Source organism: Callithrix jacchus, chromosome 7, assembly GCF_049354715.1.
Source record: "Callithrix jacchus isolate 240 chromosome 7, calJac240_pri, whole genome shotgun sequence".
In the NCBI taxonomy this organism is placed as follows: Eukaryota; Metazoa; Chordata; class Mammalia; order Primates; family Cebidae; genus Callithrix; species Callithrix jacchus.
Genome location: NC_133508.1, coordinates 102441035 through 102465939, shown reverse-complemented (window position 1 = coordinate 102465939; position 24905 = coordinate 102441035). Strand labels below are relative to the sequence as shown.

Genomic DNA, 24905 nt, shown 5'->3' with positions numbered 1-24905 from the left:
GCTCTTGTTACCCAGGCTGGAGTGCAATGGCGCAATCTCGGCTCACCGCAATCTCCGCCTCCTGGGTTCAGGCAATTCTCCTGCCTCAGCCTCCCGAGCAGCTGGGATTACAGGCACGCACCACCGTGCCCAGCTAATTTTTTGTAATTTTAGTAGAGACGGGGTTTCACCATGTTGACCAAGATGGTCTCGATCTGTTGACCTCGTGATCCACCCACCTCGGCCTCCCAAAGTGCTGGGATTACAGGCTTGAGCCAACGTGCCCGGCCAAGAAAATATCTTACACTTGACCACTCTGGGTTAATTTTCACACAGTGGATCCTTTCAGTAAATAGATGGAGGATTTTTCGATTTATCTTTTGGTAAATTTTTCTGGATTATAGCTTTGAATGTTAGTCTCGATTCACTGGTTTTTCTTCTTTAGAAAATTCAATTATAGGTGTATTAGATCCTCTTTGTCTTCTATAGCTATTCTTTTTTTTTTTTTTTTGAGACAGAGTTTCGCTCTTGTTCCCCAGGCTAGAGTGCAATGGCGCAATCTCGGCTCACCGCAACCTCCACCTCCTGGGTTCAGGCTATTCTCCTGCCACAGCCTACCGAGTAGCTGGGATTACAGGCATGCGCCACCATGCCCAGCTAATTTTTTGTATCTTTAGTAGAGACGGGGTTTCACCATATTGACCAGGATGGTCTCGTTCTCTTGACCTTGTGATCCACCCGCCTCGGCCTCCCAAAGTGCTGGGATTACAGGCTTGAGCCACCGTGCCCGGCCTCTATAGCTATTCTTTTGGGGCTTTTCACTTTTTTCATTTTGTTTCAATTCTCTTGGAAATTTTCATTCCACTTTTCCATGTGTTCTTTGTATACATTTTTGAATTTGTACCCTCTTGCATACCTTATAATTTAGCCCTAATTTTTAGGTTTAGTGTGTTCCTTCATTTTCTTTTCTATGCTCAGTCAACTCTTGCTTCACAAATTTTTGTTTTGTGCCCACTTCTATTCTGCATTTGTGAGTTTCTGTTTTGTGAGGTTTTTACATATCACTGTTTGTCTGATACTATTTGATTTATGTTGAAGTGTTGTGCTGCAGTTTTCTCTGCATATTTTCATCTTGAATATTTTCATCAGCTGAAGACTTCTGATTCTCAGTTTTTTTTCTTTTAAAAAATAATTTTGGATGTTCATTTTCAAGACTGCTGGATTTTCTGTTAATTTTCAAGACTGTTAGATTTTCTAGGGCCAGGTATTTCTACAAATGGGATTGAAGGATTTTAGTAGTTTACTAGGTTTCTTAGCTCAAGAGTGCCCTCTTTAGTTGGTACAGTAAAATGCAATTCCCTTAATGAAAGCATCTTTTTTCTTTCCTCTCTCTTTTTTCCCTGCATGGAGTGGGGAGTGTTAGGGAGAGTTTAATATGTCATCGTTTTTATGAAACTCTTCTTTCTGTAGGATTCTTAATTTCCAACTTTTTCTTCCCTCTTCGTCACCACATTTCCAAGAAATAGCTTTTCTATCTGAGTTCCTTTGTTTTCTCCCAGAAGCAGTACTCTCTGAAGACTTAACTGTTGGGCCATGCACTTTCAAGCCCCTTCAGTTCACCAATAGCAAGTGCTCTGATGCAGTATGGCTATTCTTAGTATTTCTCCACTTAGTGTGAGACTCTCTGGGATCTGACTGCATTCTCCTTTTCTCAAATAATTCCTGTTTTTCTCTTTCTTCTACATGAGCTTAATGGCTGGGACTATGATTTCCCCCCTTAAATAAAATAGGGTTTTGTAGTATTAAATGTCCTGGTATGTAGTAGATATGAGTTGTAATTTTATTTGCTGTCCTTGCTGAGCTGTATGTATATATGTATGTATGTATGTATGTATGTATGTATGTATGCATGTATGAATGACAGGGTCTTTCTCTGCTGCCCAGACTGGAGTATAGTAGCATGATCTTGGCTCACTGCAGCCTTGAACTACTGGGTACAAGCGATCCTCCTGTCTCGGCCTCCCAAAGTACTGGGATTACAGGTGTGAGCCACTGCGCCCAGCCTGTATGGTTTTTAGAAGATGCGTAGAAAGATTCAGATCTAGGCATTTGTCATTATCTTCAAAGAGTCCTCACTCTGTAGCCTCAACTTATAAATGCAGTATCTATAAATTTTTAGGTAAGACTTTCATGTGTATCCTAAATAATTCACCTCTTTTAAATTAGCTTCATACTGAGCAGACATACCAATTTTTTGAATAAAGATAAAATATAAAAGATGGTACATTGAGGTCTCTAAGCAATTTTAGCCTGGCTTCTTTCTCCCTGACCCTGTTGGACTAATAGAAGCCTTTCATATTGTGGTGGGTGTATATGATCAATGTATCCAGAATAGTCAGGATGTCAAGGTGTTCAATGTGTGCAGAGTAAACCTGTCTGAGATGATCAGTGCCCACAGGATGGTTGACACAGTCAGTGGATCTGGAGGGGTCAGTGTATGTGAACCACTACTTTGTAGAGTGGCTGGTCTTTCCTGACTGGTCTGGTTATGGATTATTCATTTTTGTATTTCTGACTCCTCCTTGTCAGGAAATGGCATCCCTCTCTCAGGTTATATGACCCTAGATTGGCAGGGATGCAGAGTGTTAACTACCAATGGGATATGAGATATAATTTCTTCATGGGAGGCTTTCTAGGTTTGTTAAAGGGACTGACAGCAGGATCACGGAAGGAGAAAAATTGGCAACAGGACAGCCTCAGCAATGCTCAGCTCCTGGTCACTTTCAAACAGTAGGACTCCCTGTCTCCAACTCTTTATGGTCCTGAGCAAGGCAAAAGGTTCCTTAATTGTGGTCCCTTGGTGTTTGGGTAATGGGAGTCAGAATGAGGAAGAATAGCTGACATCACAAGCATACTGAAATCATCATTCTATACCACTTACTGAGTGAGCCTTAAGCAAATAACTTAATTTCTCTGAGACTCAGTTCATCATGTTTAACTGGTGTACAATGCTTGGCCTATGGCCTGGCACCAGAGTAAACCCTCAATAAATTGTAACCATTATCTTCAATCACATATGTGATTATGTACACACACACACACATACACACACACACACATACACAGAGTATCACTGTATATGCACATATTCACTGGCTGAAATTAATACGGGAAAACATCACACCAGTTGAAATATGGAACGGGGGAGAAACTCAAGTGATTTAAATGGGCAATGCTCTCTGATAAAACAGAATTCTCTATAACTCTGCATTTGGTTGTTGTTAAGGCTGGGAAGCCCTGTCCTAATTTTTTTAAAATTAAGATTGCAAATATTTGAAAATAAGATTTCACATGAAACACAAATGTTTGGCTTCTTTGGACAAATTGAATAAGCGTGGCAGCATTGAGTCACCATTCCTAAGACGGTTAACAACTGTCTGGAACTGAACAGTGGTTCCCCTCTGATAGGATGTGCCCTCCAGTCCTCACTGCCTCACCACTACTCACTGCCTCACACTCACCACTATTTCACTCATTTTTGTTTCCTAGAGTCGTAAGTTTTTCTCTTCATCTTAGTTCAGACTATGGTACAGTTACAACTTTATCATGCAAATCTGATGGTGTCATTTTCTGGCAAATAATCTACACTGCCTACCACCAACCAAGTGAAGACCTTCCCAATAGAATTCAATCTTATTGGCCAGGCGCGGTGGCTCTCACCTATAATCCCAGCACTAAGGGAGGCCGAGACAGGTGGATCACCTGAATTCAGGAGTTCGCGACCAGCCTGGCCAATATGGTGAAACCCCTCCTCTACTAAAAATACAAAATTAGCCAGGAGTGGTGGCAGGCGCCTGTAATCCCAGCTAATCGGGAGGCTGAGGCAGGAGAATCGCTTGAACCTGGGAGGCAAAGTTTGCAGTAAGCCGAGATTGTGCCACTGTACTCCAGACTGACAGAGCTAGACTCTGCCACAAACAAAGAATTCAGTCTTATCATTATCTTATCTCCCCAGTCCTGCCTCACACTGCTGTGGCCTCCACCTGCCATGCATGCTCACTTTCTTATGCCTACCATTTCCTCTGCTTGGGTTCTTCTTTGCAAGCTTCGCTCAGCTCAAATATGAACCCTTCCATGGGCTCTACTTGGCCAGCCAAGAGAGTTGCTATCTCTGTTTTTTCCTTCATAGTGCAGTGATTAACGTCAGCAGTTATGTATAGGGTAATCTGATCATATGTCCATCTCCTCCAGTTCATTGCAAAGAAATCTCAGGCAAAAACTGGCCCTGATTCATCTTTGTTTCCCAAGAGTGGAATAATGAAATAATCAAAGTTATAACTGGATGACAAGACTTATTAGTCTTAGGCCCAGTTTTATCAGTCAGTTAGGATGACTAGAAAATAAACTCTAATCAAATCTCAGTGGCTTATAAAGCAAAAGTTTATTTTTAATGCACACTACTCATCTACGATGAATTGGCTGCATCTCTGGTCCAAGTCTTCACTTCAGGATCCGGGTTGAAAGAGCTCTGTGAGGCTGCTGCTCTCATTGCAAAGGGAAAGAGAATGGTGTCCATGCTGTAGCTCCTAAAACTTCTGCTCAGAAGTGGCACACATCATTACTGCCCACATTTCATTGGTCAAAGCAAACCCTATGTCCAAGCATGAAGCCAATGGGACCAAGGTGTAATATCCTTCCAAGAGAAGGAAAAGTGGCTAGGCACAATGGCTTACTCCTGTAATCCCAGCACTTTGGGAGGTTAAGGTGGAAGGGCTGCTTGAGCCTAGGAGTTTGAGACCAGCCTGGGCAACACAGTGAGACCCTGTCTCTACAAAAAAAATAAGAAAAAAAACTTAGACCATTGTAGCATGCACCTATAGTCTCAGCTACTAAGGAGGCTGAGGCTAAGATCACATGAACCCCAGGAGGCTGAGGCTGCACAGTGAGCCATGATCGCATCACTGCACTCCAGCCTGGGTGACAAAGCAAAACTCTGTCTCAAAAAAAACAAACAACAACAAAGTGGGCAGGGGAGGCAGGTGCAATGGCTCACATCTGCAATCCCAATAGTTTGGGAGACCGAGGCAGGGGGATCACCTCAGATCAGGAGCTCAAGACCAGCCTGGCCAACATAGCAAAACCCCATCTATTAAAAATACCAAAACTAGCCGGGCATGGTAGTGGTCACCTGTAACCCCAGCTACTTAGGAGGCAGAGGCAGGAGAACTGCTTGAACCCAGGAGATGGAGGTTACAGTGAGCCAAGATCATGCCACTGCACTTCAGCCTGGGCAACAAAGTGAGATTCTGTCTCAGAAAAAAGGGGGGGGGGACGGAACGTCATTAAATTTAATACAATCTACCACATTACCATCCTATTCAGTTACCCTTTCCTCTGCCTTTTCAGCAACATGGACAAGCCTTTAGAACATATTTCTCAGGCTCCTATGTCAGCTGGCTTCTGCATGGGTTCAGCTAAGGGAAGCCGCCCCAGAGACAGAAGAGTGTGAGGCTGAGAAAAGCTAGGGTATTTTTCCCCATCCCTCACATCTCAGAGGCTTCTCCTGCAGCAGCTCTACTTTCTTGGTGATCCTAGCTCCCATGTGACAAACCTGCTATAGTTTCTGCTTCTGCTGAGTAATCCCAGATGCTACAACCTTAGAGTCATATAATCTGATCTACTTTCCTAATGTGTAAAACAGGGAGAGAATCTGCTCACCTCATCTAACTGTTTCAAGAAAAAAATAAATAGATCCCTGGTTGTCTAGTGGTTAGGGGAAAAAAACAAAGAATGTACATTAAAATTATAAACAATAGAGTGCTGGACAAATAAAGAACGTAAGGGTATACAAATAAGGCAATATAGTGTAGCAGAACAGAAAACAGGAGTGGGGATGATAATTCTCGGTTCAGGTTCTTGCTTTGCTATCAACTGTCACCTTATCCAGGTAACATCGAGTTATTTTTCTTATCTGCAAATTGGAGACACTGTTGGTAATGCAGTGGTTGCAGACGGCATAAATGAAAGTATTTGTGAAATGAAATGAAAGTATAAAAAGCTATATAAACATTAAATGAATTCACTAGTTATAAGCAGAAAAAAACTTTATTTCTATCAAATTGAGAAGTATGAACCTTCAAGCAAGATAATCAAAATAATCAATAATAAAATTAACAGTTAGGATAGCATAAACAGATCAGACGGGAGATTTAGATACTTTGAAGCACATACACCAAAATTAAGAAGGCCAACAACCATCCCACCAAGGAAAATCACTCTGACTCATCGTAAACACACGACTTCTGGGAAACTTGAGCGGACATTTCACAGGACAGTAAACCAAAGAGACAGGTCATCATTGGGTTACAGAACTGATGTGAGCTTGAGAGGGATCACAGTGAAATGCCATTGTAACTCAACAATTTCCCCAGAGATCTGTCCATCTCAAAAACAAGAATATATAAAAATCAGTAGTACAAATTCTCATAAAACTAGAAAAGCCCTCTAAGCCCTAATATCCTTGGAGCTTACATAAAGACGGAGTTTTCGTTTTTCTTCCGTTTACTCTTCTCTAAATTAAATACAAAATAGTTTGTTATTTAGGACATTTCTGACTATACAGCCAAAGCTTTAAAATGAAGACAAGAATAATTTTATAAAATGAATTAGACACATATCAACCCTAGGGGGAATCTTCAAGGTGGTCTGCTCCTTTGAAAAGCTTTAAACAGGAAAGCTTTTACTTAAAGAATGACACTGCGTTTCCGGGAATAACCTGATTATTTCCAGAGGAAGTAATTCATATATATGCCATACAAGAGCTTTCACCCTTTAGAAGTGTTTTACTGAGTCACACACACACACACACACACACACACACACACACACCTCACTGACCAAATTGGGGAATTCCCTGAAACATACAGATAATGGCATTTATTCTGGCAAGAACTGTGCAAATTGTTATGAGAAAGATAAGGGATGGCAAGTATGAACAATTATATTTCAACAGATTCAGGAAGCAGATTTTTTTCATAGTTGAAATACAGCTTCTCAACATCTGAGGCTTGCACACTTCTCATCTGGAAACTGGGTCACTTACATGTGGAAAGGAATAACTTATTACCAGACCACATTACCATATTAAAAGTCTCCATTAGCAGGTTCTTTTGTTAAAGACATCAAATAGACCAGAGATACTAAAAATGGAAGGGGACAGTGAGAAAGCAAGTCATACTATGAACAGGACCTCACCTTACGAACTGCCTCTTTAGCAAAAGCAACTGCAGAAAGTAAAGAAACTAAGTGAAAGATAATCAACAGAATTCACAGGTGAAATCCTATACCCAGCAGAACAAAGATGAGACATGCCCTCTGTAGATACAGTGGGCAACTACCTGTTTCCCGTCTCTGCACTGAAGCACCAAAAATAAAAGATTCCAGGCTGAAGTAAATACATTGTTCTATCTGTTAATGAGAACAGGGAGCTCAAACTAGGGAAAGGTATAAAAAAGGCTCTTTGAATTTCCTGATTAATCCCTATAGGTACATGAAAACACGTTTAAATAAACAGGATTATTTCCACTTATAAAACTAGGAGGCAATTGAGATTATTACATAGGTAGCTGATAAGTATTTGATTAGCCAATGCATGTAACATACCTAACATGGAGTAAACAGTACCTACTGCCTCTACCTGAACACATTTGGAAGTAAGCAGTATTTGTTATTAGAGCAAAGACCTCCAGCAGGCTTTCACTCCTTGGACAAAAAGCTAATGTCAAATGCTGAACTCAGGTACTGGTGAACTAAATCGTATAAAAGCACTATTTATGGGTTTGTGCAGGCATCTTTCTAAGTTATCCTGTTTCAACATCTTAAGTAGCAGAAAAAACCACACCAGCACCTCTCTCCAAGAATCCTTCTTCATTAATGGCTATTCTTACCTTTCTCCTTCCCTACCAGAGACGGGCACACCTAGGGTAACAACAGAGCTCATCTGAGCTTGGCTGCCAGAGGGCAGCAGGGGAGTAATCCCTGGGGAAGGACAAAACAGGAAGTGAATCTCCCGTGGTTACTGCCTCAACTGTTGCACGACAAGCAGATGGGCAAAGATTTGGATTTGGCATTCAGAGTCATGTTAATGTGTAATGGAATCTAGAGACAATCGCACAAATGTCAGGAGTTAATCTGTGTTCGATGCTCCATCATCGTTTGTTTACCTACCAGCACTTTGAGGGTTCATTTATCATCAAGACCTTGTTTGGAGTGGGAGTAAGGAGGTGATTTGTTCTGATCTCAGGAAAGAAAGTGAGCCGGGTCCTGGATAGCTCCAAGGAGCTCAAAAGCCTATGTGTGAGCACCATGGCTGGGGATAGCTCAAGGGTAAAGGCCACTTCAGGGGCATGACCCAGTGGACATCGAAAGTGATAAGGAACATGAGCTTGCTTCCTTCACAGATTAGCCTGGACCCAAGCCCAGCCTACTCTGACAGCCTTTTATTCTATTCATAAAGGAGGTCTTATGCAGGAAGACTGACTCCCCTCTAGCAGCTGTCTTTGCTTAAGCAAGAGGAGGAGGAGGAAAGGAACATCACAAAAAGGTGAACATCACTTTGGTCAGCTCGAGCTCTGCTACTTTCTTTTTTAAAGAGACAGGGTCTCACTGTGTTGCCTAGGCTGGGGTGCAGAGGTGCAATCATAGCTCACTGCAGCCTCGAACTCCTAGGATCAAACAATCCTCCTGCCTCAGTCTCCTGAGTAACTAGGACCACAAGTATATATCATCAGGCCTGGCTAATTTTTAATTTTTCTGTAGAGATGGAGTCTTGTAATATTGGCCGGGCTGGTCTTGAACTTCTACTAATTTTCCCATCATAGCCTCCCAAAGCACTGGGACTACAGGCATGGACTAGCTCCTAGTCCATACCTAGACTAGCTCTGTTATTCTTGATCTGAGGCCACAAGCAGAACAAAGCAGACTCAAGGCCCTTGGTTGCTTGGACACAAGTAGTTATTGAAAACATCCAGGAACAAGTTCAGTCTTCGGAGTCAGGAAAACCTGGGCTGGAATCCTGGCTACACTGGTCATCAGCTGCAGAAGTCTGAGCAAGATGCTTCACATCCCTGGGATCCCTGTCTTGTTTATCAACATGAAATCATGACTGTTTCATAGGATGCTGGAAAGATTAAATGTTTATAAAGGTCCTAAAACCGCATTTTACTCAGTAGGTGTTCAATAAACAGTACCTATCTTAAGTCTGCGTTAGTGTTGGAGGGTATTAAACACAGCAGCATTTCCAAGTTCTAAGTAAGAAATCTGTTAGGATAATGGAAGCAAACTGAATTAAGAGCTGGGTAAAATGACAGAATGCGAAGTCAGGTTGGCACCTCAGAAACCATTTCAACCACTTGCTTTGCTTAATGGTGAAGGAACGGTCATATGTGATAGTAGGAAAAAAACAGGGAAAGACATCCCTTTACTTTTACTTTTGGCAAAACATTTTGAAGATAACCTTAAGTTTTACAAAATCATTTAAGGGAAAACTAGTGAGTTCGTTGAAGAAAACCAGAAATAGATTTTTTTAAAGGCCATTGACCATGAAATAAGCATTATGTTTCAAAGATCATGGGAAAGATATTTGTCTTTTTTTGGTCTTGCCTAGCAAGGGAGGTGAGATCAAACCACTCAACTGCTGGACAATCTCAGCAAACACACCCACTGTTGAGACCTACTGAGTGACTCAATGTTGGCCAGAATTGTCCATTTAGCTGGAGAAGAGGGAGGGAAGGATGGGTGGACGAGGAAAGTATGGAAACAGGGATCAGCCATTTCCCAAACCTCTCCCAAACTCCAAAGGCAATGATCACATTGGAGGGTCACCTAAACATGAGAAGTGAAGAAAGAAGTTTGAAGACTTTCCTGTTGCCAAAAAAGCACAGACTTTCCTTTTGATTATTCTATAGAATAACTCTCTACATTTCCCAGTTTGTGGAAATTTTCTCTACAGCAGAACTACTCTAAATCATGCATTTTCCTCATGTCAAACTTATTTTTCTTTATACTTGGTTCTCCAGCAAACCTGAGCTTTTATCTCCATATCCAATATGCACCCCATCTCCACAAACTGGCATTCGATTGCAACTCTAAATTCTAAAGTGCTCAGAGTCAATATAACGCACTGATGATTCATAGACCCGACTGGGCATCTTTACTATATAAACCTAAATAGTAAAGAATGTCATTATGTTTGAGAGGATGGGGAGGAGGCTGCTCTATATTTCCACTAAGGTATCCAAAAAACATTCACATGAAGGGACAATGGGAGAGGAGCTGGCAAGAGTTTGGGCAGTACCTAGAAGGAAGATGGATTATCATACAGATTATTTATGGCAGTGAATTGACAGAGGATTCACTGGAGCATCTTCAGAAAGTAAGTAATGTGTTTCAACACCACTGAAGTACTAAAATAGGCTTCTTTCCGTCTCACCGGTATGAAAAGTTAGACAGAAGTCACTCCCAGGAATAGTAAAGGACACTCGCTGGGGACAGTCATGATGCATGAAGGGATATATATTTTTAAGGCAGCAGGAATAAATTTCATCATCCTTCCCAGAGGACAGCAAAAATTATTCAAGGTGGCCACCAAGTCTGGAAACAAGGCAAATCTTTTAGCAAATGGTTTATTGATATTATGTTATAATGAATGACAAAATATTAGTATCTAATTCTAGACTTTATGGCCACCCCATAGGATGAATCTTTGGAACAGGAAAAAAAAAAAAGATTTTGTTTTCCTATAATTGTAAAGCTGTTATACTCAGTCCAGGGGCAGCCAGTACAACATTCTGCTCAACCCCACAGGCTCCATTCCTTTCACCACCTATTTATAGTATGTTTGGGTCACTCACAGGAGTGAAACACTGTCAGCATCAATAGTTAGCAACACTTTCAAAATACATTTTATTGTCCTGAATAGAAACCTTAACTATTCAATTAGTCCAGTAATTCCAAATGATCTTTTTACTTCTACACATAAGACCTTATAACATTTATGTAGCTAAATACTTATATTTCCCATCCTTTTTGCAGATTCCCAAAAGACTTTAGGGGGTTCCTAAGACTTTTAGGGGTTATTTTCACAACAAAAGAAAGGAACAGTGTTAATCCATGAGAGTCACACCAGCAGTTTAGTAAGATCCTCTTCATAGCTCAGTTCCTGGTGTATAGTGATTCAATACAGTCCCATTGCTCTCAGTTCTTAATTTGAGAGGGAAAAGAGCAGTAACAATCTGTTTTGTTTAATAGCCTAAGAGTGAAAACAGATGTTAAAAAAAAAAGTCAAACAAAAAACCAGAAGCTAAATTCTTTCATCTCAGGATGTCTGAAAAGGAGAGCCTCTATGGAGTATGGATGCAGAAAAAAGTTATTCCTACTGGAAAAAAATGAACTGTGGACACAGTCACTCAACACCAGAGAAACAACCACTGTGAGCAGCTTCAATTTCACTGTCACCAGGAGGGCACACACCACACAGCCTAGGACAAAGCCTGGGCTAGAGCCCTTCGTGTTCATTCTCAGCCTTCTTGGTGCTGTGGTTCAACAGCCTTTGAGGGGTTGGGGAGAACCAGAGACCATCACCAACACGTGTAAAAAAGGATACCACAGCAACAACACAGCTGTCAATAATCAGCTGGAGCTGAAGTTACACCCCGTTTGAAATCCACACTGTACTTGCTTTCTTGTGAAGGGCTTGAGACATGTGCAGAGACACCTTAAACGTGTAGGTGACCTTCTTTTTGAAAGGCAGAGGAGGGCCTCTTCGTGAACACTTTCTGCTCAACTGTTTCCCTATCAGTTCACCACTGCAACTAGAAAAGATGCTGCAAGCTACCTCAGCTAGCTTCTAATTTGGACACAGCACCAATACTACACACACGAATGAATGACCACATCTTCCTGGTTCTTCCACTGGGCAGGGTCAATATGCTTCTTTGGACTGAATAGGTGTGATCTTGTTTGAGAAAAGCGTGTAAACGTAGGGCCAGATTTTGTTCGTCTCCGTCCCAGAAAATTGGTGGAGCACTCCTCGGCTCCTGAAAAACAAAGTCCAACATACAAAGGCATTTTAGGTTTCTTTTTCACATATTAGTGCAAACGATCCTAGATATAGAACAAGCATGATCTCATGTCATATATCACACTAAGTGCTAAAACAGCCCCTTTCACACGTATCAACACCCCCACTGGGTGTACCTAAATAAGGTCATAGCTTCTGCCATTCTGGCATGCTTGTCATGATGCCACCTTTTTCTCCCCTTCAAAACATATGAAAGAATAGTATTATAGGGGCCATCCCAAATGTGCCTCAATATTTAATTTTCAAAAGCAAACCACTGAAAAGCTTTGGAATACTAAAACCCTTATTACTTAAATCAATCACAGAACACATGATTGACCTATCATAATAATATAATCATAAAACTCTGACATAAAGGTTTGCTAAATTTTCTGGGGACTATAAGGCCAGAAAGTGATTGTAGCCAAGAGTATAAACTGCCATTTTGAATGCACTCAGCGCACAGTTTTGTTTGACTTGCATGTTATTTAAAAATTTTTAATATGTTGCCAATATGAAAACCGAGATTCCTCCCTTACACATGCACAGAGAGCCAGATTTCTGCTATTCCTGAAAAACGGGAATCACTGGCCTGTGTGCCCCGGGGGTGATAATTGGCTGGAGCAGCCCAAGACCTGTGCAGTTCAACTGTCACTCAACTGTCTAGTTTGACACATCCCCCACCATGTTTGAGACTCATTTCTAATACCTGCCTAGCCGCTGCAGCCATTTGAACTTTTAACCTCTGGTTTACACTTTTAGCCTTTGTTAAACTCCCTACAGACACTTCAAGAAGGGACACACCGGCGTCTCTTCTAATCTTCTATCCAAACCAGTTATTTTTATATGTGGGAGTGTCAACATATGTGGGACCACTATCTCCACCACATAAAATTTTAAGAAAATGAAAATAAATCTCAATGTTGTTTTACATCCAGAACAGACAGAAGTGATCAGGTTCAGGTCCTTATGTTGTAACAGTTTCAGGATAAAAGTCTGAACCTTATCTTTCATGTGTAACTCCAGCATTTCATCTGACTTCTGGGAAGGTTTTGGGTCCTTAGGGTTTATCTGTCTTAAAGAAACACTAATCTGCCTCAGCCCAGTGTTCTTCCCAGCAGGCTCCACACCTTTCCAGTCTGCCCTTTGTCATGAAATATTGAAGCACACTCACTTGTATAATTCAATGACTGGCTTTGCCACATCTTTGTACTGTCTTAGCCTGGCAGCAACTGCTTCAGGTTTATCATCCTCCTGCTGGACTAATGGTTCACCAGTGACATCATCAATACCCTACAAATACCAAGGAAACCAATTAATATAGACAACAGTTGGGCCTTTCATAGGTAAAAACTTTTCTGTGCAAAACTATGTATTCATCTTTGACTCCTACCACATTATAAATTAGGCCTTGGTGAGAGTGGTAATTGTAAGAGTAGTAGAAAAAGAAATAGCACACTTGACAGTATGTTAACCTTATTTCCTGGGAGCTGACATTAAACCTTTATTAACAGTTCAGATCTTTTTAAACATGTTCCAGTGCGGTTGATAAATGGTACTTTCATTTCACTCTAAAATTCCATGCAACCTCCCCCAACAACAAACCTTCAGACAATATCATCTTGGTTCTCTTAACTATCCCTAAAACTACCTTGCCTTCTAAAATAAAGCCTGAGTTATTAATGCGGAAAAGAAAATCTCAAAAAAAAAAAAAAAACCCAACTTGGCTTACTTGGGAAAAATACTCATCTAGGAGAATACAGTTCAGTAACATCTCTGACAGCTTTCCAGTTCTATCCTGGAGCATCTATGAAATTTCTTACTCAGGTTATTTTACTAGATTGAATTATGACATACACTGTAGGAACATACAGAAGGGAAAAAAAAACTGACGTGACTGTGTCCTCACCTAAAGTATATTACTCAAAAGAGAAGCTGGTGTTGATTTGTTAAATCCTTTATGTTAGCTTTTCTTATGTATTGCCTCTTTCTCAATGTAAAACAAGCAAAAAAAATATGCCTTAACTTATAGTTTGGACTAATATAGTTTTCTTTTTTGAGACAGATTCTCACTGTTGCCCAGGTTGGAGTACAATGGAGCAATCTCGGCTCACTGCAATGTCTACCTCCCAGATTCAAGTGATTCTCCTGCCTCAGTCTCCTGAGTAGGTGGGGTTACAGCCACCCACCACCACGCCCAGCTAATTTTTTATATTTTTAGTAGAGACGATGGGGTTTCACCATGTTGGTTAGGCAGGTCTCAAACTCCTGACCTGAGGTGATCCACCAGCCTTGGCCTCCCAAAGTGCTGGAATTACAGGCATAAGCCATCTTACCTGGTTAGTTTTGGGTATTTGATTTGAAAATATATATGATTTTCTGCAATGTATTTCTCTAATTATTTTGCTAGCTTTCTATTCACCCCCAAAAAATCTCATGGAGGACATTATAACAGAATTATAGCTGACATAATACATAGGGTTAAATAAGAATCCCCCCCCCAACTCTCATCATACGAAATAACATTTATCATCTAGTTGGGGTGTAGTGGCTCATGCCTATAATCTCAGCACTTTGTGAGGCCAAGGTGAGTGGATCACTCAAGGTTAGGAGTTCGAGACCAGCCTGGCCAACATGACAGAACCACATTTCTACTAAAAATACAAAAATTAGCAGGGCATGGTGACGGTTGCATGTATTCTCAGCTACTCAGGAGGGTGAGGCAGGAGAATTACTTGAACCCAGGAGGTGGAGGTTGCAGTGAGCCGAGATCATGTCACTGCACTCTACCCTGAGTGATAGAGCGAAACTCTGTCTCAAAAAAAGTTTTAGTTGGGTGCAGCCTGTAATCCCCAGCACTTTGGAGGGCGAGGCAGGTGAATCACCTGAGGTCAGGAGTTCAAGATCAGCCTGGCCAACATGGTGAAACCCCAACTCTACTAAAAATACAAAAACTAGCTGGGCATGGTGGCAGGTGCCTGTAATCCCAACTACTCAGGAGGCTGAGGCAAGATAATCACTTGAACCCAAGAGGCAGAGGTTGCAGTGACCCGATATTGCACCACTGTATTCCAGGGTGGGCACCAAGTGTGAAACTCCATCTCTTTTTTTTTAAAAGGAGAGAAGGAAAGAATGAAAAAAAAGGAGTGAAGGAGAGGAAGAAAGAGGAAGCAAAAGAGGGAGAGAGAACGGGAATATTGCTTTATTCTAAAAATGGGTATTAATAATGGCCGATCAATATTTTGTGTATTTGAAGTGGAGAATGTATATTTTGTGTATTTAAAGTGGAGAGCTCTATAAATATTTATTAAGCTTACTTGTTCCGGATCTGAGTTCAAGTCCTGGATATCCTTATTAATTTTCTGTCTCGCTGAGTCTAAATCTCTTTATGGGTCTTATGTATCTGGGTGTTAGGATCATTAGCTCTTATTGTTGCATTGATCCTTTTACCACTATATCTTTGTTGCTTTGAAATCTATTTTATCAGATGCAAGAATTGCAACTCCTGCTTTTTATTTATTTATTTATTTTTGCTCTCCATTTGGTTGGCACATCTTTCTCCATCCCTTTGTTTTCAGTCTTTGTGTATCTTTGGATGTGAAATGGGTATGGGTGTAGCATACTGTTAGGTTTTGGCTGTATCTTTGGATTGGGGGATTTAGTCAATTTAAATTTAGGGTTACTGCCATTTGATGTTAACTGGTTATTTTATCCATTCGTTGATGTAAATTCTTCTTTATGTTGATGCTCTTTACTTTTTGGTATATTCTTTAGAAAGGCTAATACTGGTTGTTTCTTTCTATGTGTAATGCTTCTTTCAGAAACTCTTGTAAAGCAGAAACTCCACCTCAAAAAAAAATTAAATAAAAATAAATAACATCTATTTTAGCTGAAACTCTTAACTACTGAAATTAAGAGGAAATAGAAGGCATGAAAATATTTTTAATGACATTATTTAAAGGTGTATTAAAATGACTCAAATACCCGTGACAATCAGGGACAAACATTCTAAGAAGTGAAAATCTATAATTTAAAAAAAAAAAACAAAACCTTGCTTGATTTTAAATTTGTTTTAATCTCCCCAGAAACTACCATACCTCCTTAGAAATTACAAAATGGATACGTTTTGAATTTTGCCTCTCACATCCATGATTATTACTCACCAGGGGAGATAGTCACAAGAAATAAATCTGACAAAAGGTAGGCCAGAACCAAGAGATGCAGGCAACTCAACTGGATAATCAGAAACTGGCTATAAATTTAAAACGCACAAAAATCCCATTACAGCTCAGCGCCTTGGGTATACGACTTATTCTTATGATTTATGAGTGAGCCAGGTAATTATCACATGTGTATTTCATGGTTGTTAACCCAACATGACGAGAGAGATGGGGACGGAAGAAGGCTGTATATTATCTCTATTGCCACCTTCTTTATTACACTTACAACCATAAGGCACAGAAAGTGATTCCTAGAATTTCAGAGCATCAGCAAATATAACCATTTCCAGAAAGCAGAATGATGGTAGAACCACAGCATCCCCTCTTCCCAGGGAACCTGGCCACCACTGATGGATATAGGAGTTCAGAAGAAATCACGTAGGCATATAATAAGGGGATGGGAGTCCTCAGTAAGGCTGTTCTCTTTAATGAAAAGCAGCCCAAATCATTTTTGAACAAAGAGAAGCCTGTAAAGTCCAGTTGCACAGACAAGCAAGCAGGGAGCTTCCGTGGACATGTTCAAGATGACAGCTCCATCTTCTCTTCTCTTTGTCAGCCATGTGTACAGCAAGGAGCAGACAAGATGGGGCAGGCCAAGAAGATTCTATTTGCATAATAAGATTAGGGTGGGGTGACCAGCCTTCCCCCCCCACCCCCACCGCTCCCCAGCGTTATGTAAACATCATGCCTGATCCAACCAATCTGTGAGCCCTACGTAAATCAGAACTCCTCACCATGGACTATAAAATCCGGAGCGGCCAGGTGCGGTGGCTCACGCCTGTAATCCCAGCACTTTGGGAGGCCGAGGCGGGTGGATCACTAGGTCAAGAGATTGAGACCATCCTGATCAACATGGTGAAACCCCATCTCTGCTAAAAATACAAAAAATTAGCTGGGCATGGTGGCACGTGCCTGTAATCCCAGCTACTCAAGAGGCTGAGGCAGGAGAATTGCCTGAACCCAGGAGGTGGAGGTTGCGGTGAGCCGAGATGGCGCCATTGCACTCCAGCCTGGGTAACTTAAGAGCGAAACTCCGTCTCAAAAAAAAAAAAAAAAAAAATCCGGAGCATCCACCACCAGCTGGTCTTTTCCACTTGGACTCCCTTCTATCTCTATAGAGACAGTTGTTTCTCTTTCCCTTCTCTTCTGCCTATTAAACCTCTGCTGCTAAACTTCTCATGTGTGTCCGTGTCCTAAATGTTCCTGGCTAGAGATGACGAACCCCAGGGCATATACCCCAGACAACACAGCTGCTTCACCTCAGCTGGTAGTGTTGGTCTAGATTAGCACCTTCACTACGGTATTCAAAAGCAGCATGGTAATTGAAGATGTTCTTTTAGGGAAACTGAGGCTGAGAAAAGCAATTCAGTTGTAAGGCTTTTCAAATTTTATGAGACTCTCTTGATCAGTAGATCTGGACAAAGTCAAAATGTAAAGCATCTGTGCTGGATTTCAGTGTTCCCATCTGTATTGTCAGAACTCCTTTTTTTCTCCCATCCATTTTTCCCCATCATAGCTTCTCCAGATAGGTATCAGGAAGGGATCTAATAAAAGAATTACAGAATGTCAATGTTTTTTGGAGGCGGGCGGGAGACTAGGTTTTACTCTGTCATTCAGGCTGAAGTGTGGTAGCACAATCACAGCTCACTACAGCCTCGACTTACCAGGCCAAGAGGCCTGGTCAGCTTTTACATTTTCAAAAGAAGACTTCAAAACGAGTGCTTTACTCAAGTGAGAAAGTCTCATTGGGACTTGACCGACACAATGGCACCCAGGAGTTGGGAAGCCATTCGTAGCCCCTTGAAGTAATTTTCTGTATATTCAAGTGTAATATTTCCATAAAGATTAACCTAGTAAGACACAATGCCATGTATTCCACGTTTGGATGATAACAAGCAATACTATCTAGTACCCAAAACTGTAGTTCAGTATGATAAAGACAGCTTAATCTGTCTTTATCAGATAGTCTTTATCATAAACCAAATAGTCTTTATCAGAAAGAACAATCATTCTTTTTCAAATACTAAATTTGAACATTTTAAAAATGTTTTTTGGTTATGTAGATTTGTTCTTTTTTGAATGGTCTACTCATATCCTTTTCTCCACTTTTCAATGGAAATTGTTTGTCTTTTTCTTGTCAGGTTGTGAAAGCACTTTGTATATTCTTACATGTACATGAGGTGGATTGAAATCCAGGTTATATACCCTTCCACTAGGAGGGTGAATCCAGCGACGGCTGAGACGATCTTTAAGTGTTTCAAATGGAATGTTCAAACTGATCACTAGATCCATTTCACAGATTTTGTCCAGGGCTTCCGCTTGTCCTAATGTCCTAGGAAAACCTAAATGCCAAAAACAAAACAAGTCAAATGCAAGATATTGCCCAATTCCAATTAGTTCTTGAAACATTCTCAGTGACGGAATTAAATCTGCATGTACCATTCTAAAAGGAGCTTTACACTATCTGGGTGATGTGATAATTTGCATCCCAAACCTTAGCACCACATAATAAACCCATGCACAAACCTGCACATGTATCCTCTGACTCTAAAAGTTGAAATTATTTTTTAAAAAAGAGCTTTAACCAAGAATATCTACCTCTATAAATGTAATATTAAAATAAAATATGCTATTCTATAACCTAGCTTCTGCATTTGGAAGATGCAAAGATTAAGGAATCACCTGATAAAAATTTAAAATGCACTAAACTAAAAATCACTAACCCAGTCCTAACTCTAGTCCTTTCTCTCCTCTTAACTACCTGTGTGACCTCAAGCAAGTTACATCACTTCCATTTCCACTTCTGTTAAACAAGTGAAGGGAAAACATTATATCTTACATCCTTTTAACGCTAACAGTTTATAAGTAGGTTCTTAGGTTAGCAAAAATAACATATTTATTTATTTTAGAGTATAAATCAATTTAACTACAATCTTCCATCCAGACCTTCACCTGAGTCTGCACTTTAACCAAAGCGGGCAATCTGATTAACAGCATGGTGACAATCGTAAATATTGTACTGCATACTTGAAATGTGCTGGGAGTTGATTTTAAGGATTCTCACCACACACGCAAGAAATAATACCTATTGTGAGGCGAAGGATATGTGGTTAATTATTAAACTTGACTGTGGTAAGCATTTCACACTATAGGTATCAAAACATCACGCTGTAGACCTTAAATATATACACTTATCAAATACACCACAATAAAGCTGGAAAAAAAATTAAATTGTTTGAAGTCTGTTTAAAGATTTTAAAAGGAACTAGTGTTTTTAAATCTGCGATACTGCAAAATTTATTCTTCCTACTTTTCTAAATGTGCAAATAACGAAATTAAAATTTGGCCTCATGGGCATCTCTTCCTTTTCTGATTGAAGTATAAGCTCTGGGTGACCTCAGGAGTTAGGTCACATGACCCCAAATTACATTTTTCTTCAGAGATTGACCTTTCTAAATGTAACTCCAGGTTTGCCTCTGGTGGGACTGCAACGTGGTAACTTTTTCCTAAATACATCACTCTAGTTTATCTGCTCTGGCAAAAATCTTGCTGGATCTAATGTCACTTTTTAAAAAATGTCTTTATATCATAGTTAGGTAAAAGGACCAGGTAGATGAAGAGCTGAAAGTATAATAAAAGATGCAACATATGGAAGAGAAATTTTTAAATCCATTCAGATAAGGATACCAGCCCATCTACCCTTTCAAAATTGGAAGTATCAAGATGTCAACTTATAAATGGGTATTCATGGCTCTGTAGCACTTACAATTCAAAGAACTCCTTTCCTTACTGCGGGAAGTTGGTGGCTCAAACATGAATGTGAAGCACTGGATTGAAATCCCTAAGTCTGTATGAATGCCAAGCTGATTTCTGAGTGCTCACTGAGTCAAATGTGACAAAATGCACGCATGCTACTGCTTCAGACACCTACTGCAAACTTTCCAATGCTCCCTCCAAAGCTTTCCTTACTGCCAGTGAGCCATCCACATAAAGTCCCCTGTTAATGACTGTCGGATTCTGCCTTTCCCTGGACAATTCACTCTTTACTAAAATGTCAAGAGGACAACTGCAATAAAAAGGTGTCTGCAAGGCCGGACACAGTTGCTAGTGCCTGTAATCTCAATACTCTAGGAGGCCGAGGCAGTGGGATCACTTGAGGCCAGGAAGTCAAGACCAGCCTGGGCAATGTAGAGAGAACCCATCTCTACCAAAAATAAAAATTAAAAAATTAGCTGTTACTGGTGGTGCATGCCTGTAGTCCCAGGTATCTGGGAAGCTGAAGCTGGGGTGGGAGGATCACTTGACTCCAAGGAGATCAAGGCTGAAGTGAGCTACAGTCACACTACTGCACTCTAGCCTGGGTGACACAGTGAGATAGTGAGCTCCTGAGAAAGAAAAGAGAAGAGAGAAAAGAAAAAAGAAAAAAGGAAAGAAGGAAAGGAAGGAAGGGAAGACAGAGAAAAAGAGAAAGAAACAAAAAAGAAAAGAAAGGTACCTATAACCCAGACAACCTCAAGATCATCTATAAACTCTCCCCCAAAACCTCTGCCACATCAATGAAAAACATTTTCTAAAGCAGTGGCTTCCAAAGTCATCTTCATTAGAGTACAGAAAAAAAATATTTGAACTTTGGGGAAGGGGGAGGCAGGAAGGGCTCGGCTCGTTCTTTTAAAAGAATGTCATGTTAATGGCCGGGTGTGATGGGTCACGCCTGTAATCCCAGCACTTTGGGAAGCCCAGGCAGGCGGATCACATGAGGCCACAAGTTTGAGACCAGCCCGGCCCACATGGCAATACTCCGTGTCTACTAAAAATAGAAAAATTAGCTGGACATGGTGGCGCACACCTGTAATCCCAGCCACTAGGGAGGCTGAGGCACAAGAATTGCTTGAACCGGGAGGCAGAGGTTGCCATGAGCTGAGCTCGTACCACTGCACTCTAGCCTGGATGACAGAGTAAGAATGTCTAAAAAAAAAAAAAAAATCACATTAGTGAAATTGCATGGGTAAATAATTTATACATAATTATTCATATATTGAAGATGTAAATTCAACCTTCTCACTGATAAATATAAACAAAGAATTTTAGAGATCTCTCTTTTAAAGACCTGAAATCTTAGCCACACTCCCTGCCTTGTGTTCTAGCACCGCTAACTGTGACCCTAACAAGGAAAGTCTTTATATCCATCAGATAAAGGTTGAGAGCTGGGGGTGGGCGTGGGGTGGAAGGGAAGCACTAGAAAAGAATAGGAAGCTGTAAAAGATAATGTAACATTGGTTCCTCCAACGAATAAAAGCTCAAATCTTACTGGCTGGTTTCCTTGTCTAATGAGGGTACAAGCCAGTGTGCTCAGCTTAGCTCTGGAGCCCTCTAGAGGAGGAAAATGCAAAGTGTACAAAATAAGCTGAACTCAGCAAGACAAATTTCAAAAACATATTGGGTAGCACCTGCTGCCAACTGGACTCGCACATTCAGACCTGCTAATGACCATAGATGATAATTAATTCTGGCTTTAGACTGCAAGCAACAGGTACCTGAAGTTGGTTTAGAAGGAACAACTATAGAAATAAACCATTCCACAACTTGAAGAGTTCTCCATTTGATAGAACACATCAAAATCACCAGGGAAGACTCAAAAGAAAAATAGATGATGATGGATGCTCAGATCCTGTCCCAGACTTCCTAGAGTGGAATATCTAGGAGTCAGATCGGGACTTGGGTCTTTCTAATATTTATGCCTGATTCATGACGAACCAGCAAACTTCTTAGTGACAGCAACACTGCAAGTATGATAGTAAACACTTATCTGCCCCGTTTCTCTGTCAGGCTTAACTCTACCTCCAAGCAGGTAACAAACCACTTTGAAGAACAAGTTGACTCTATCTCACTTCATCAGAAGAAAGCTGGGAAGGAAAGTCCCAAACACATGCAAATCTTTTTAGATTTACGAAGTCCCTAACTTAGTCACCTGTTTGTGCCATTCCTCTCCAGAAGTGCTCATGTACTTGTCCAGTGTCTTACCTCTAAGGAATGTGGTGGCAGGGGAGAAAGCATAGTATATTTGTGAGAACAATGGACCAGACAGAAGTCAAAGATCTGGGTGTCACTCACTATTTCAAAAGTGAGGAGCAGCAGCCTTAAGGCAGACACACTCAGGACTCAATATAACACATCAGGTATAGGCACAAGCTTTGGAATCAAACACACCTGGATTTAATCCCTAGCTATAACTCTGCCTGGAATCAGACACATCTGGATTTAATCCCTGGGCTTAACTCTACCTAGCTGTAACTGTGAGAACTTTGGCAAGTTTCATACACTCTCTGATCCTTAGTTTCATTAGATATGAAACAAGGGGCTGGGAACAGTGGTTCATATCTGTAATCCCAGCACTTTGGGTGGCCAAGAGGGGTGGATGGCTTGAGGTCTGGAGTTCTCTACTAAAAATACAAAAATAAACCTCAGGAGGCTGAGGCAGGAGAATTGCTTGAACCTGGGAGGCAGAGGTTGTAGTGAGCCGAGATTGTGCCACTACACTTCAGCCTGGGCAACAGAAACTCCATCTCAAACACACACACACACACACACACACACACACACACATATTAGTTTGCTAGGGCTGCCACAGACTGGGTAGCTTAAACAATCCTGGAGGCTACAAGTCCAAAACCAAGGTATAAGCAGGCCTTGTTCTTCTGAGGCCTCTAGCTGATGCATAGATCGCTGTCTCTCATGCTGCTTTCACATGGTCTTCCCTCTATGCATCTATGTCCAAATTGCCTTTTCTTATAAGGACACCAGTGAGATTGGATTGGGGCCCACCCTAACGACCTCATCTCTAAATATAGTCACAATATTTTTATAGACCTTATCTCTAAATATAGTCATAATCTGAGGTACTGGGGCAGTTACGGCTTCAACACAGGAATTCAAGGTCAGAGGACACAACTCAGCCCATGACAAAGGGTAATGTCTACTGCACAGGGCAGTTTGAGGAGTAAAAGTGATAATCCCTGTAAAATGTATAAGAAGCAAAGTGCTGGACACATGGAGAGTGTGCTGGTTAACAAACGGTTGCTGCTGCTCTTGGTAGAGCTCACTTAGGAGCTCAGCTAATTTCCCAATTCAATAAAAAAGCAGCAGGAGGCTGAGTGTGGTGGCTCAGGCCTGTATCCCAGCACTTTGGGAGGCCGAGGCGGGCAGATCATGAGGTCGGGAGTTTGAGACCAGCCTGACCAACACAGTAAAACACCATCTCTACTAAAAATACAAAATTTGCCAGGCACGGTGTTGTGCACCTGTAATCCCAGCTACTCAGGAGGCTGAGGCAGGAGAATCTCTTGAAAACAAAACAAAACAAAAGCAGCAGAAGGAAAGGCCCGCATCCACCCACATTTAATTCCTTATCTGGGTTTTTCTAAGAGTTTGGGGAGTCGCTGTTGCTATGGCAATTAAAGCTCAGCACGGGTAGACATTAGTCACACCAACTCTGCATGCTGGGCCCCCCTACCAACAAGAGAGCTCAACCCCAGCACAGTACAGAACCTGGGAACAGCACAGCCACTACTTTGATCAGCTTCCTTCCCTCTGGTTTTCAGTTTGCCCCTTTCATCACCTACCTGATGCTTTAATAGTGAAGCTCATTAATCCACTTTCCTGATCCAGTTCAGTACCTTATCATGGTGAGGTTTTATCTGGGTTACAGATGGATAAATTCAACACAAAGACTCATTCCTGAGCTGTTGATAGTACAAGTGTACCTTGAGGCAGCAATATGGCACAACTTCCAAGGAATGAGTGCACATGCGGGCTATGTTAACTGTAACTGAGGATCCAAATCAAGAAAAGTGGCAACTTTGTGGTATTTCCCGTAGTGAGTACCCTGTTTCTAGAAGCATTCAGAAAGACAACTATACCTTGGAAGGAGCTGGACTACATGGCTTCCAAGTCTGCAGTTCAGCAAACATAGCTTTTATGCTTCACATTTACTAAACTGTTCACAAAGCATTTCTATACATTCACTTATCTCTTATTCTTCTCATTAACCCTATGAGGTGGACAGAGAAGTTATTGCCCTCAGTTTAAAGGGTAAGTTGAGATTCAGTGAAGGTCCACAGCACAATGCATATGACAGCAGGTCCTTAGATTTCTACTAAGGTGCTCTTTCTATCTAATGATGCTGCTATTTCAGGCATATTAAAAAGGAACTGTTAAAAAGAATCCTCTAGCTTGGGCAACATAGTGAAACCTCATCTCTACCAAAAGTACAAAACCTAGGTGGGTGTGGTGGTACATGTCTGTAGTCCCACCTACTTGGGAGGCTGAGGTAGGAGGATCGCTTGAGCCCAGCAGGTCAAGGCTGCAGTGAGCTGTGATTGTGCTACTGCACTCCAGCCTAGGTGACACAGCAAGATCCTGTCTCAAAAAAAGTGGGGGGAGGGGATCCTAGCACAGTGGCTCATCTCAACATTTTGGGAGAGTAAGGCGGGAAGATCACTTGAGCCCAGGAGGCAGAGGCTGCAGTGCACTGAGATCGCGCCACTGCACTCCACCCTGGAAGACACAGGGAAACTCTGCCTCAAAAAAAA

General features: G+C 41.2%; 1 protein-coding gene across 8 annotated transcripts in view; it reads right to left on the bottom strand.

Annotated features, from left to right (window-relative positions):
• Positions 1 to 6065: 6065 nt before the first annotated feature.
• Positions 6066 to 24905, bottom strand: part of AK4 (adenylate kinase 4) — an 84526-nt gene continuing 65686 nt past the window's right edge. For all 8 annotated transcript variants that reach the window (XM_035251742.3, XM_054236375.2, XM_078332131.1 and 5 more), the window contains 3 exons: positions 18487 to 18659; positions 13272 to 13390; positions 6066 to 12074 (listed from right to left, as the gene is read on the bottom strand). In XM_035251742.3, the coding sequence (XP_035107633.1) occupies positions 11960 to 12074; positions 13272 to 13390; positions 18487 to 18659 (407 nt within the window). In that variant the 3' untranslated portion in view covers positions 6066 to 11959. The remainder of the gene's footprint in view (positions 12075 to 13271; positions 13391 to 18486; positions 18660 to 24905) is intronic.